The sequence below is a fragment of the Thamnophis sirtalis genome, unplaced genomic scaffold, assembly GCF_051295495.1.
Source record: "Thamnophis sirtalis isolate CommonGarterSnake01/CBP01778 unplaced genomic scaffold, rThaSir2_p1.2 scaffold_13, whole genome shotgun sequence".
Taxonomy (NCBI): Eukaryota; Metazoa; Chordata; class Lepidosauria; order Squamata; family Natricidae; genus Thamnophis; species Thamnophis sirtalis.
The window spans coordinates 7,030,358-7,044,375 of record NW_028261393.1 but is presented as its reverse complement, the minus strand read 5'-3'; the positions used below and the strand labels follow the sequence as shown (position 1 = coordinate 7,044,375).

The 14,018-nt window shown below is 47.8% G+C and overlaps 2 protein-coding genes across 2 annotated transcripts; both read left to right on the top strand.

The window, feature by feature from the left end:
• The first annotated feature begins 355 nt into the window (after nucleotides 1-355).
• Nucleotides 356-2,665, top strand: LOC106543087 (chemerin-like receptor 1). Its single transcript, XM_014058995.2, has one exon. The coding sequence runs from the start codon at nucleotides 500-502 to the stop codon at nucleotides 1,568-1,570; it is 1,071 nt and encodes a 356-aa protein (XP_013914470.2). The 5' UTR covers nucleotides 356-499; the 3' UTR covers nucleotides 1,571-2,665.
• A 7,473-nt stretch (nucleotides 2,666-10,138) lies between these two features.
• LOC106543082 (chemerin-like receptor 1) lies at nucleotides 10,139-12,692 on the top strand. Its single transcript, XM_087727984.1, is given in 4 exon segments — nucleotides 10,139-10,331; nucleotides 11,574-12,360; nucleotides 12,362-12,616; nucleotides 12,618-12,692. Coding segments are annotated over 3 exon segments (1,062 nt in total). The 5' UTR covers nucleotides 10,139-10,331; nucleotides 11,574-11,628.
• The last annotated feature ends 1,326 nt before the right edge of the window (nucleotides 12,693-14,018 follow it).

Here is a 14,018-nt window from a genome sequence, read left to right as displayed (position 1 = left end):
GATGGAAAAAAAAGGGGGGGAGGGGAAACCCATCTTCACATACAATATGTCGTTTAATCACAGGTGCATCCCTACTAGGTTTATACATCCCGTATCTCTCTATTGTATATTTAATAAGCACCACAATAAGCTAGGGTTTAAAAAACAAAAAACAACAAAATAAAACAAGAGAGAGAGAAAAAAAGGGGGAGGGGGAGGGGGGAGGCCAAAAACAGACACTTTTGATAGCAATATATGCGCGCCGAATAATAAGCAAGAAGAATGTTTGCCAAAAGTTACATAAGAAGATATTAGAAATGAAACATCAAAATATTTCTGTTGTAGGAGACTTTAATGCAATAGAGAGGCAAAACTAGATTATAGGAGTAGCAAGACAGGAAAAAAAGATTTTTTTAAAAGATACTTCCTAAAACATTGATTCTCCTTTTCCAGGTTTTGTGGACCGGAGAAGGACCACTTGGTTTCTTAATCTTCCCACGCCGTAAGGTCCTGTTGCATCATGGACGCTAATTTCACCGCTCCGTGCATTTCCAATGCATCCTTGCCGTCATCCTCGGATACCAAGTTGGACGTGAGCAGGCTCATGGACATGCTTCAGATCTTCTTCTACGCCGTTCTTTTCCTGCTTGGTTCCCTGGGCAATGGAGCTGTGATCTGGATCACAGCCCGCCAGACTGCACGGACCATCAGCTGCGTCTGGTTCTTCAACCTCGCTCTGGCCGACTTTCTCTTCTCGGTCACCCGGATTGTGCCCCTCTTGAAGAACGCTTTTGACAATGGGTGGCCCTTTGGAAGCTTCCTATGCAAAGCCAACAGCTTCGTCAAGTATCTCAACATGTTCGGCAGCGTCTTCCTCTTAGCTGCCATCAGCATAGACCGGGCAACTTGCGTAGCCTACCCAATATGGACCAAAAGGCACCGGGACAGCCGCTTGGCCTGGGTCGCTGCCATCGGAGCTTGGATCTTGGCCATTGCCACCAGTAGTCCTTTCTACCACTACCGTGGCATAAAAATCGACAAGTCTAACAAGACCAAGTGCTCCTTTGCCCTGGAGGGAAATGAATCTGCCAAACTGGTCATCTATATGTTGAGACTGATTTGTGGGTTCTTGGCCCCTTTCGCCATCATTGTAGTCTGCTACGGCATCATCGTTGTGGTGCTGAGGAAGCGACGGGCTTCCCTCCGTTCCAAGAAACCCTTCAGGGTCATCCTGGTTCTTGTGGTCACGTTCTTCCTCTGTTGGGCACCATACCACATCTTCCTCCTCCTCAAATTGGTGGAGGTGAAAGGCCTAGGGCTTTCTATTGGCCTCCCGCTCTCTTCCTTCCTGGCTTACCTCAATAGCTGTGTCAACCCTATCCTTTACTTCTTCATGGGCGTGGACTTCCACCGAAAGTTGAGTCTTTACAGCATAAGGTCCGCCTTCAGGAAAACCTTGTTTGAAGACAGTGGCTCCTCATTCAGGAGCAAACCCAGGAAGGAGATGGTTTCTTCCACTGAACAGCTTCCTCGGTCTTCGGTAGTCCCTCAGATGCACTGTAGAACCTTAACGCTTCCAAGTTCGGTTTAGGAAACTCACGTGGGTTAGGAACTCATAGGTGAAGAACGTAGAACATAGGGCTGGAAGGGACCTTGGAAGTCTTCTAGTCCAACCTCCTGCTCAAGGCAGGAGATCTTCTACCATCCCAGTCAAACAGTTGTCCAGACTATTTTTGAAAGCCTCCAGTGACGGAGGACCCACACAGGGGTGGGCTTCAAAAATTTCAGCAGCAAGTTCTCTGTCCGGTTCCTCGGTGGGCGTGGCCAGGATGGGCATGGCCTAGTTGGCCTCCTGCACCATGGGGGGGTGTCATTTTAGCCTTCCCTAGGCTCTGGAGGCTTTCCTCGAGCCTCCAAGAGAGTGAAAATGGCCTCCACAGACTCCGGAGGCTCCCTGGAGACAGAAATGGGCCTGTTTCTGGCCTTCCTGAACTTCAGTAGGCCCATTTTTCACCCTCCCTGAGCCTCTGCACACCCTGCACTTTCCTGCATCCAAAACGGGCCGAGTGGGGACTCCTGGGAGGGAAGGGGTGGGCGGGGCCAGCCAGAAGTGAGATTTGGGTTCTCCTGAACCCCTGCAAATACCCAACAGCCCACCCCTGGACCCATAACTTCTGGAGGCAAGTCGTTCCACTGGTTAATTGTTCTTGCTATTAGAAAATTTCTCCTTACCTCTAGGTTGTACCTCTCTTTCTCAAGCTTCTCCCCGCTCTCCCTCCCTCCTGTTGCTTCTTGTCCTGCCCTGTGGTGCTTTGGAGAATAAGAGGCTTTGTAGCCCAAAACATGAGGAAGACAGCGGTCTGCTAGAGAGTGATACAGCCATTCCTAGAGAAATAGAAAGATTTCTTTTTCTGCTTTCATTCCATCCACCCGTCTTTACTGTTGATATTTTCGGGATGTTATAAAACTGCAAATACTTCTGTGTGAAAAGGGGGCTTTTACTTCCATCACGAACTGCAAACGACGGGTTGTTTTGCTTTATAGTCCTCATGTATGTCATTTTTCTTTGACGTTGATGTGTACGGCACGTATAAACTTTTAGCCATATTTGTACATCTGTGTCTTTGGAAAGGTTATTCAACCAACTCTGCTATTCGCAGCCCCGTGCTTCTAATTCTAACCAAAATATAAGCCATCATGCAGCATTCTGCAATCCATGTTAAGGAAGCATAAACATTACATGCTGGTTTAAAAAATAAAAAAAGGAAATGAGTCTTTTCAGCTATCATGCTGTGACTGGTTTGGCTGGCTGGAGAATTCTGGGAATTGAAGTCCACATGTCTTAAAACAGCCAAGGCTGAGAAACGCGGATCCAGACTTTAATCCTTGATTAAAGTGCTTGGAAATCAGAGGTGGTATTCAGCAGGTTCTGACTAGTTCTGGAGAACCGGTAGCGGAAATTTTGAGTTCGGAGAACTGGTAAATATCACCTCTGACTGGCCCCGCCCTCATTTATTCTCTGCCTCCCGAGTCACAGCTGATCGGGAGGAAATGGGGATTTTGCAGTAACTTTCCACAAAGCCACGCCCACAGAACTGGTAGTAAAAAAATTGAATCCCACCACTGATCCCGCCCCGATCTAGTCTCTGCCTCCCAAGTCCCAGCTAATCAAGAGGAAATGGGGATTTTACAGTAACCGTCCCCTGCCATGCCCACCAAGCCACACCCACAGAACTGGTAGTAAAAAGTTTGAAATCCCACCAGTGGCTCTGCTCCCATCTATTCTCTGCCTCCCGAGTCCCAGCTGAGCAGGAGGAAATGGGGATTTTGCAGTAACCTTTCCCCTGGAGTGGGGAGGGAATGGGGATTTTACAGTATCCTTCCCTTGCCACGTCCACCAAGCCATGCCACGGCCATCAAGTCATGCCCACAGAACCGGTAGTAAAAATTTTGAATCCCACCACTGTTGGAAATGCTGAAGAATTGCAGTCAAAAACATCTGGAAGAGGCCACCAGCTTCAGAAAATCTTTCAACTCTTATTACTTACTGCAATTATTGCTTTCTCTGTGTGCTTGGTTTTAGTTAAAGTGGATATTCTTGTGACTTCATTTTGTTTATTGATTTATGCTCTGGGCTCCCCAATGGATAGCATTTAAATAAACATATTTCCAGTATTTATAGCAACCCAACAAAATATATATATATATATATTTAATCACATGGCAAAAAGGAGGATCCCTCCCCCTCCGTTTCTCTCTAGTTTACCAAGGCAGTGGAGTTATATAAAGCTCCACGGCCTTATATCGCCCAGGCCAGTGGTGGGTTTCAAAAATTGTTTGAACCTACTCCGTGGGTGTGGCTTCCTTTGTGGGAGTGGCTTGCTGCCCATGTGACCAGATGGGAGCGGCTTGCCGCCCATGTGACCGGATATGAAGATGCCGACGACACTTGTCAGAACCACCTTAAATTTCCTCACACACAGCACTGGCATGCATAAGAATAGGATGTAAACTTGTTTTTTAAAAGGCATCTTTGGTTTGCATTAAAACAACTTCAACACACGCAATGTTCTGATTGCACCACAAACGCAGTAGTCATCCTTACCTTTCACAGAGGCACTGAGTTTTATAAATAGGAGCATGATAGTGTAGAATAATCATATCCAAGGACCAGTGGTGGGTTTCAAAAAATTTTGGAGCCTCTTCTGTAGGTGTGGCCTGCTTTCTGGGTCCAATGGTGGAACCTCTTCTAACCGGTTCGGTAGATTTGATGAACCGGTTCTACCGAATAGGTGCGAACTGGTAGGAACCCACCTCTGGCACATGCTGTCCTTCCTTCAATGATCCCAAAATGATATCTATGAATCGGGAACCAATTTTATCTTTGCAGCAACCTTGCAAAGGAGATGAAGGGGGAAAGGTGACAAGGGCCATAGATCAACTCTTGAGTTTCATGCAATTAAAGTACAGGTACTCCTCAATTTCCAGCAGTTTCTTCAATCCAAACTTACAACAGTGAAATGACCATTTTTGAGAGCTGTGGTAGCGCAGTGCAGTTCGATCCTGTCCATCTCCAGGTGGAGTCATCCTTCCATCCTTCCAAGGTCAGTAAAATGAGGACCGAGATAGTTGGGGGCAAGAGGCTGACTCTGTAAAATGCTTAGAGAGGGTTGTAAAGCGGTATATAACTCGAAGTGCTAGTGCTAAGAGCTATTCCCGTATCCCCACGGTCACGCAATCAAAATTCAGACGCTTGGCAACTGACTCATATTTGTGACGGTTACAGTGTCCCAGGGATCATGTGATTCCCCTTTTATGACCTTCTGACCAGCAAAATCAATGGGGAATCCAGATTCACTTAACAACCGTGTTACTAACTTAACAGCTGCAGTGATTCACATAACAACTGTGGCAAAAAAGGTCATAAAATGGAGCAAACTTCACTTAACAACTGTCTCGCTTAGCATCAGACATTTTTGGCTCGATTGTAGTCATAAATCAAGGACTACCTGTACATTCCTACCAGCACATGGAGCTGTTTTTGAGTTGAAGAGCTGACTCTTCCAGAATTTGTACATCACAATTTCTTCCACTTTGTCTTGCCTGACCTCGTTCTACATGGATGACTCAAGGTGGCGCAGTGGTTAAATGCAGCACTGCAGGCTACTGCTAGATCAGCAGGTCAGCGGTTCAAATCTCACCGGCTCAGGGTTGACTCAGCCTTCCATCCTTCCGAGGTGGGTAAAATGAGGACCCAGATTGTTGGGGGCAATATGCTGACTCTCTGTAAACCGCTTAGAGAGGCCTGAAAGGCCTATGAAGCGGTATATAAGTCTACTGCTATATCAAGGAGCAGAGGATGCCATCTTCTGACAAAAGAGAATATCCGTAGTTCAAGGTTGAACTGTGGGGTCCCTGGTGCTCTCTGAGCTTGTATGGGGTTATTTTTTGCAGATGTTTCATTACCCAACTGGGTAACATCATCAGTGCTACAATGGAGGGGGGGGGGTTCAAAGAATCCGGACCAATGGCTGCACCAAGAAGCTGAGGAGAGCAAACCCCACTCCCTTCCTGCACTGATGATGTTACCTAATTTGGTAATGGAACATCTGCAAGAAAACCACCAAGTTTGAGGAACCTCAAGGACCTCAGAATGACATATCCTTCCATGGTTTCTCCAGTGTTCCTCACCCAGCTGACTAAGGAGAAGGTTCCAGGTCCACAATGACAGACCCTGGAGGAACCCCCAGTTTGCTGACAGAGTACACTTCATGTCAAAGCATCTCCCCTACTTATATCAATGCACCCCAGAATATCTAGATGGTGTTTTTCAATGCCTGAGACCAAAATTCCCATTACTTGAGTACCATAACATCCATAACTATCCTTGACCTGCTTTGGATTTTTGTCGACTTTAAGATATGGTGGGATAAATGTTGTGGCCCAGCAGGAGCTGTTGGAGTTGCCACCAGACTCCGACAGCGAGGGGCCCTATGAGTTGGCTCTGGAGGATGTGGAGGACCCTGGACAAGGTTCCGACTCCGAGCAGGGCGCAGAGAGGCTAGTTGGCCACCAGGAGGGGCCTGAGCCTTGGACCAGTGGGGAGGAGACAAGGGAGAGTGATCGGGACACCAGTAGTGAGTTGTTCCTGGATGCCCGGCATCGAAGAGCTAATAGGCGTCAGGAACAGTTGCGCAAGTACAGGAGATAATTGCACTCAGCTGGTGGTCATTAGGCTCCTCTCCAGACTATAAAAAGACTGCTTGTGCACACGCCCCTCTTGCAGAACTCAACGCATTGACTAAAAGTTGGAGAACTTTTGGAGCTAGCTTGGCTGGCTGGATTGCTGCCAAGATTTGTCTGAGTTGCTGCCAAGGTCCTTATCTGTTTGTTATGCTTGGCTTTCAGCCACCAAGGTTTTGGTTTCTTGCTAATAAAGTACATTCCAGTTAAGCTTGTCTTGGCATTCGTTACTGGACGGAGGGGGGGGGGTCAGAACAGATAGGTGACCTATGTACAAAGAAGGGTTGTTGAGGGTTCCTCATGTCAGGGTGAACAAGCAACCAGGTCCACTCGTGAACTCTCTAAGTCGGCAACTTTATTGTTTTCTGCCTATAATACAAGAATTTCCCCTCAATCAATCAGAATAGAGCTGGAAAGGACCTTGGAGGTCTTCTAGTCTAGTCACCTGCTCAAACAGGAGACCCTATACTATTTCAGACAATTGACTGTCCAGTCTCTTCTTAAAAACGTCCCGTGATGAAGCACCCACAACTCCTGGAGGCAAGCGGTTCCAATGGTTAAATGTCCTCACTGTTAGGAAGTGTCTCCTTAATTCCAGGTTGCTTCTCTCCTTGATTAGTTTTCATCCATTGTTTCTCATACTGCCTTCTGGTGCTTTGGGAAATAAATTGACCCCCTCCTCTTCCTTCTGGGAGCTCCTCAAATACTGGAATACTGCTATCATGTCACCACCCTAATTCTTCTTTTCCCTAGACTGGCCAAACCCAAATCCTGAGCCGAGGTAGCGCAGTGGTTAGGGTGCAGTACTGCAGGCCACTTTAGCTGACTGCAGATCTGCAGTTCAGCGGTTCAAATCTCACCGGCTCAAGGTCGACTCAGCCTTCCATCCTTCCGAGATAGGTGAAATGAGGACCCGGACTGTGGGGGCAAGTTGCTGATTCAATTTGCTAAAAAATTTGTAAACCGCTTAGAGAGGGCTGAAAGATAAGATAAGATAAGATACTTTATTTGTATGCCGCCCTTTTCCCTGGGGGGACTCAGGGCGGCTCACAGTTCAGGGGGAGGGGAGGACAAACCAAGTTACATATAAGACAATACATCATTAAAAGCACAACATTCATACTATTCGGGCAGGGTTAAGGTCTTTAGCCCCAGGCCTGTCAGGACAGCCAGGTTTTAAGGGCTATGCGGAAGGCCTGGAGGGTGGTGAGGGTTCGAATCTCCATGGGGAGTTCGTTCCATAGGGTCGGAGCTGCCACAGAGAAGGCTCTCCTCCGCGTGGTTGCCAGTCGACATTGACTGGCTGATGGAACTCGGAGGAGGCCTAATCTGTGGGATCTAATTGGTCGAGTGGAGGTGATTGGCAGTAGGCGGTCTCTCAAGTACCCAGATCCAATACCATGAAGGGCTTTGTAGGTGACAACTAGCACCTTGAAGCATACCCGGAGATCAACAGGTAGCCCTATGAAAGCAGTATATAAGTCAAATAAATAAATAAATAAATCCTGCAACCTTCCAAATTCTTAGAAACTGCTGGCATCCCTTTCTTTGATTATTATTAATGGGAAGAGCTTAAACAACTTTGCTGTTTTCAGAACTGGCATCTGCTCAAGGTTTTGGGCACAGCCTTTTCTAACATTTGACTAAAGGGACACATTATTCCTGGCAAGCCAAAAGAGGAAGTGGTCATTATTCAGTACCCAGAACAGTGGCTGGCAGACAGAGGCGAGACGGTACATGTAACGCTAACCATTTATTAACTGCTAACAGAGTTACTAAGGCATGGCTGCTTGGCTCACAACAACAACAGCTGTTCTGACTGTCTGACAGCTCTTTTATACCTAGTTGTCAGACAGGCAGCCAATCAGAACGCGTCTTCGTTCCCGCTAAGGGAACGGACCAAAGTGAAGACAAGACGCAGCACTCCTTCCTCCTTAGTCGGCGCATGCTGACTGGACATAAGCTGGACGGCGCTGGGCCCTCGCAGATCTGCGCAGTCCTCTGCTTACTGTCGGAGTGGGTTTCTGGATAGTTGTAGCCCCTGGAACGGGCAGCAACTGTGCCAACTTTGCTCGGAGTCTGCAACGTGAGATCACAGTCCGGTTCCTCCGGTAAGTCTGTTTCTGGCCTCTCGTTGTGTGCTGTGGTCACTCTGGGTCTTGGGATGGTGTCATCCAGAGGTGGGTTCCTACCAGTTCGCACCTATTCGGTAGAACCGGTTCGTCAAATCTACCGAACCGGTTAGAAGAGGTTCCACCAGTGGACCCGGAAAGCAGGCCACACCTACAGAAGAGGTTCCAAATTTTTTTGAAACCCACCACTGGTCCTTGGATATGATTATTCTACACTATCATGCTCATATTTATAAAACTCAGTGCCTCTGTGAAAGGTAAGGATGACTACTGCGTTTGTGATGCAATCAGAACATTGCGTGTGTTGAAGTTGTTTTAACGCAAACCAAAGATGCCTTTTAAAAAACAAGTTTACATCAAATTCTTATGCATGCCAGTGCTGTGCGTGAGGTAATTTAAGGTGGTTCTGACAAGTGTCATCGGCATCTTCATATCCGGTCACATGGGCGGCAAGCCACTCCCACAAAGGAGGCCACACCCACAGAGTAGGTTCGAACAATTTTTGAAACCCACCACTGGTGTCATCCCAAGTAAACCTCAAGGGGAGGGCAGAGAAGCCAGGCCTAAAAAGACTGTGAGTACGGCCTAGTGTCCCCTCGGCCCCTTAACTGGTCAATGGGGCAGTGCCAATCAGAACGCGCCTTCGTTCCCGCTACGGGAACAGACCAGAGTGAAGACAAGACACAGCAGTCACCTTCTGGATTGCCCCATAGAAGGAAATGCAGGTTGAGATGGGGCAACTAAGAACCAAGCCACCAAGTCCTGGCTGCTCCAGCTGGCCAGGGGGGCTGTGAAATATCCAGCCCCACGGAAATGTTGTGGTTTTGTTTTTAAAGTGTTGTCTTTGTCTAGTTTTCCCCCTTTCCCTTGTCTATTGTGAGCCGCCCGGAGTCCTTCGGGAGTGGGCGGCATACAAGACAAATCAAATCAAATCAAATCACATCCCCCCTTTTTTTTTACAGAACAGGCAGAAACTCTTAATTGTTTCGAAGGGTATAGGGTTTCCTGCTTGCGTAGTGGTTGGACTAGAACACTGGGGTCAAACTCAAAGCCCGAGGGCCAGATCCAACCCACAGGCTTCTTAAATCTGGCCTGCAGGACTGGCCTCCAAATAACAGCCCACGGGGCCTCTGCCAGCCTTCTCAGCCTCCTGCAGCACTCTGCCGGCCAAAAACAGGCTGCGGGGGAGCCGTAGGAGGCCTCCATGCAGCCCGTTTTTGGCTGGCAGAGTGCTGCAGGAGGCCATAGTGGGCAAAAAATGAGGCACAGGAGGTACACACAGCCCCCATGTACCCCGCTTCGGTTGGTAAAGGGCTGCAGGAATCCGTTTAGGTGGAAAATTCAGCCGAGGTGGCGCAGTGGTTAAATGCAGCACTGCAGGCTACTTCAGCTGACTGCAGTTCTGCAGTTCGGCTGTTCAAATCTCACCGGCTCAGGGTTGACTCAGCCTTCCATGCTTCCGAGGTGGGTAAAATGAGGACCCGGATTGTTGTTGGGGGCAATATGCTGACTCTGTAAACCGCTTAGAGAGGGCTGAAAGCCCTATGAAGCGGTATATAACTCTAACTGCTATTGCTATTACTGCTATAAATGGGCAGAGGGGGCTGCACGCGGGACCCTCGTACTCTGTTTTGGCCAGTAGGCTGCTGCAGGAGGCGTCTGTCCCTGCTCCTCCCCTCTGGCTTGCAGAGAAAAAACCAGTTTGACACCCCTGGATTAGGAGACCTCCAAGGTCAAGCAAAGATTCTGAAGGCGCAGCAAATTTTCATGGTTTTTGTGGAACGTCAGTGACTTCTCAGAAAAAAAACCAACCACGTGGACTGTCCTTTATTTAGGTTCCTTATAAGCTTTGTTAGTTCAAAGGAGAGGAGCACAACTGCTAGCCGAGAAGACCAGCCGCTGCTGAACAATCTTAGATTCCTGTAAGAAGAAGCTCCGCGAAAGAGAAGAGACGTGATTTCCTGTAGCTTCAAAGAGGTAATTCCGGAGTCTCACCCAGGATGTCACATCTTCTTGTGGGGTTTGGGTACATTATAACACCATGTCATGTCTGGATATTTGTTTCTGGATACTTTAGACCAGGTTGTGGTTGACTGGGGGGGGGGGGGGGAGATGAGTGTAGAATGGCTGGGGGTGGCCAGCTCATAGAGCCGAGGTGGCGCAGTGGTTAGGGTGCAGTACTGCAGGCTACTTCAGCTGACTGTTATCTGCAGTTCGGCTGTTCAAATCTCACCGGCTCAGGGTTGACTCAGCCTTCCATCCTTCCGAGGTGGGTAAAATGAGGACCCGGATTGTTGGGGGCAATAGGCTGACTCTGTAAACCGCTTAGAGAGGGCTGAAAGCCCTATGAAGCGGTATATAAGTCTAACTGCTATTGCTAACTCACTCGTGTCGGAAGTGCCTATGGTGCCCCGAGATAAAATGGGCTCTTGAACTCCCTCTGGGGCTGCAATGGCCTCGTGCAGCCCTCTGCCAGTGAAAGCTAAGGGCTCTCACAAGCTCCATTTTTGGCTGCGATGCAACCCACTGCAAGGAAAAATGGCCTCTTCCAGCCTCTACCAGCAAAATCCCATAAGGGGGGGGAAACCCACTTAGCGTTAGGGTTAGGCCCCCTTGAATTCGTAAAGCAAAACTGACCTTGCCAATGGATTCCTAGCCCATAGGTAGCAGTTAGACCTATATACCGCTTCATAGGGCTTTCAGCCCTCTCTAAGCGGTTTACAGAGTCAGCATATCGCCCCCAACAACAATCCGGGTCCTCATTTCACCCACCTCGGAAGGATGGAAGGCTGAGTCAACCTTGAGCCGGTGAGATTAGAACCGCTGAACTGCAGATATCAGTCAGCTGAAGTGGCCTGCAGTACTGCACCCTAACCACTGCGCCACCTCGGCTCTCGGTATTGGTTAAGAGGGGGCCAACGTTTTGAGCCCCCACCCTTTATGCTTCCAAGTAAAATACATGGGGAAATCCCATAGTGGGGGGAAACCCACTTAGGGTTAGGGTTAGGCCCCCTTGAATTCGGATTGGAAAGCCGACCTCACCAATGCCAGGCTCAAGGTTGGACTCAGCCTTCCATCCTTCCGAGGGGGGTAAAATGAGGACCCAGATTGTTGGGGGCAATATACTGACTCTGTGAACCACTTAGAGGGAGCTGTAAAGCACTGTGAAGCTGTATATAAGTCTAAATGTGATTACTAATGCTATTCTCGCTTTTCCAGATTTTTTTCCATTTAATTTTTTAGATCGCCTTCTCTGCAAGATCCCATTTGCATCATGAATTCGAGTTCAACTGCCTTGTGGCTTCCCAATGCATCCTGGCCTTCATCCTTGGAAACTGTCTCTGATGTAAACAGGTTCCAAGACAGCTTTAAGTTCGTCTTCTACACGGTTATTTTTCTCCTTGGTTCCCTTGGCAATGGAATTGTGATCTGGATCACCTGCCGCCAAGTCTCACGGACTATCAGCTGCGTCTGGTTCTTCAACCTAGCCCTGGCTGACTTTCTCTTCTCCATGAGTCGCATCGCACCTCTTGTTGCGGTGAAGAAAGGTTGGATCTTTGGGAGTTTCGCCTGCAAAGCCAACGGCTTGATCAAGTACCTCAACATGTTCTGCAGCGAATTCCTCTTAGCCGCAATCAGCATGGACCAGGCTGCTTGTATCGCCTACCCGTTATGGGCCAGAAGACACCGGAACATCCGCTTGGTATGGCTTGCAGCTGTCGTAGCGTGGATCATGGCCATCATCATAAGCATCCCTTTCTATCTTTACCGTAAGGTGGACACAAAGAACAACAGGACCGAATGCAGGGTGGTGCTAAAGGGAGAAGAACCAGAAGTACGAGTGACAATCTACATGTTGAGGCTGATATGTGGGTTCTTGATCCCCTTCACCATCATCGTGGTCTGCTACGGAATCATCATCATGGTGCTGAGGAGACGTCAGACCTCACTCCACTCAAAGAAGTCCTTCAAGGTCATATTGGCCCTGGTGGTGACCTTTTCCCTTCTGTTGGTTGCCTTATCACATCACCCAGCTCCTTACATTGCCAGAAGTGAATGGCCCAACCTTCTTGTTTATTAAACTTGCTGCGGCCTTCCTGGCCTACCTCAACAGTTGTGCAAATCCATTCCTTTACTTCTTCATGGGTGTGGACCTCCACACAAAGTTGACCCTCTATAGTATCATCATGGCACTCAGGAGAACCTTGCTGGATGAGAGCAGCTCCTAAGTAGAAAATCCACTGGTAGCCATAAAAGGGGTCGTTTTCTATGAACGAGCGGGCAATCTCCTCAGAAATCTCTCAGTTGCCCTGTGGGAGCTCGAGCCCTCAAACCTGAAGTAGCCCAGGAGCCATGAAATTTGAATTTAGGTGCTTCCGTTGTTATTTCTGTCCCATAATTTGGGACATCTTGAAGTTTTAAATGTTTGTAGGGGGAAAAGACTGACAGAAAACGGACTTTCCCCCTCAGAATGAGCTGTGAAATTGCTTTAATTGTTTTGCATTAGTTACACAGGGTATAGGAACTCTGTGCGTCTATGTTAATCATATCTGAAAGTTGATTTCTTTCAGGCTCTTATTCTTCAGGAACAGTGGTGGGATTCAATTTTTTTTTTACTACAGTTCTGTGGGCGTGGCTTGGTGGGCGTGGTGTGCCTTGGTGGGCGTGCCTTGGTGGGCATGGCAGGATACTGCAAAATCCCCTTTCACTACCAATCAGCTGAGACTCGGGAGACAGAGAATAGATGGGGGCGGGGCCAGTCAGAAGTGGTATTTACCAGTTCTCCGAACTACTCAAAATTTCTTTTTTTTTAGTGAAAATTTTTAGAAAAAAAAACTTGCCAATATTTACCTCCCCCCCCCGCCCTCCCCCCCTGAACCCACCCCCCCAACCTTCCCCCCCCCCCCCGACTTCCAAGAACAAATACAGGGTATAAATCTTTAACAAAGATGTTCTAAAATAAACTTAAAGAAAGTTAGTATCATCTTTCATTTGAACTTTAACTCCTCTTTGCTAGGCTAACTCTAAACAGATTATATCATTCTTTGTTTCTTCAGTCAAAAACTATCTGGAATTTCTTAGTCCCATACTTATTTTGAGTATAGTCAATCCATCTTCTCCACTCCAGTTTATATCTCTCATTTGAGTCATCCTTGAGATATGCTAATATTTTAGCCATCTCTGCTAGGTTTGTTACTTTTAATGTCCATTCTTGAATAGTAGGCAAATCTTCCTTCTTCCAGTACTGCACCACCAACAGTCTTGCTGCAGTTATTAAATACAAAATCAAGTTAAGTCTCTATAACAGTACAGTCAGTAGTTATACCTAACAAGAATAACTGAGGGGTAAACTTTATCCTTTTTTAAAGAACATTTTGCATAATCCACCATATTTTTATCCAACGACTCAAAATTTCTGCTACCAGTTCTCCAGAACTGGTCAGAACCTGCTGAATACCACTTCAGATCGGGAACCTTATCATAGTCTACCTCCAATTACCTCCAATAGACCGATTAGATCCCACAGATTAGGCCTCCTCCGAATTCCATCCACTGGCCAATGCCGACTGGCGACCACCCGGAGGAAGGCCTTCTCTGTGGCTGCTCCGGCCCTCTGGAACGAGCTCCCTGTGGAGATTCAAACCCTCACCACCCTCCAGGCCT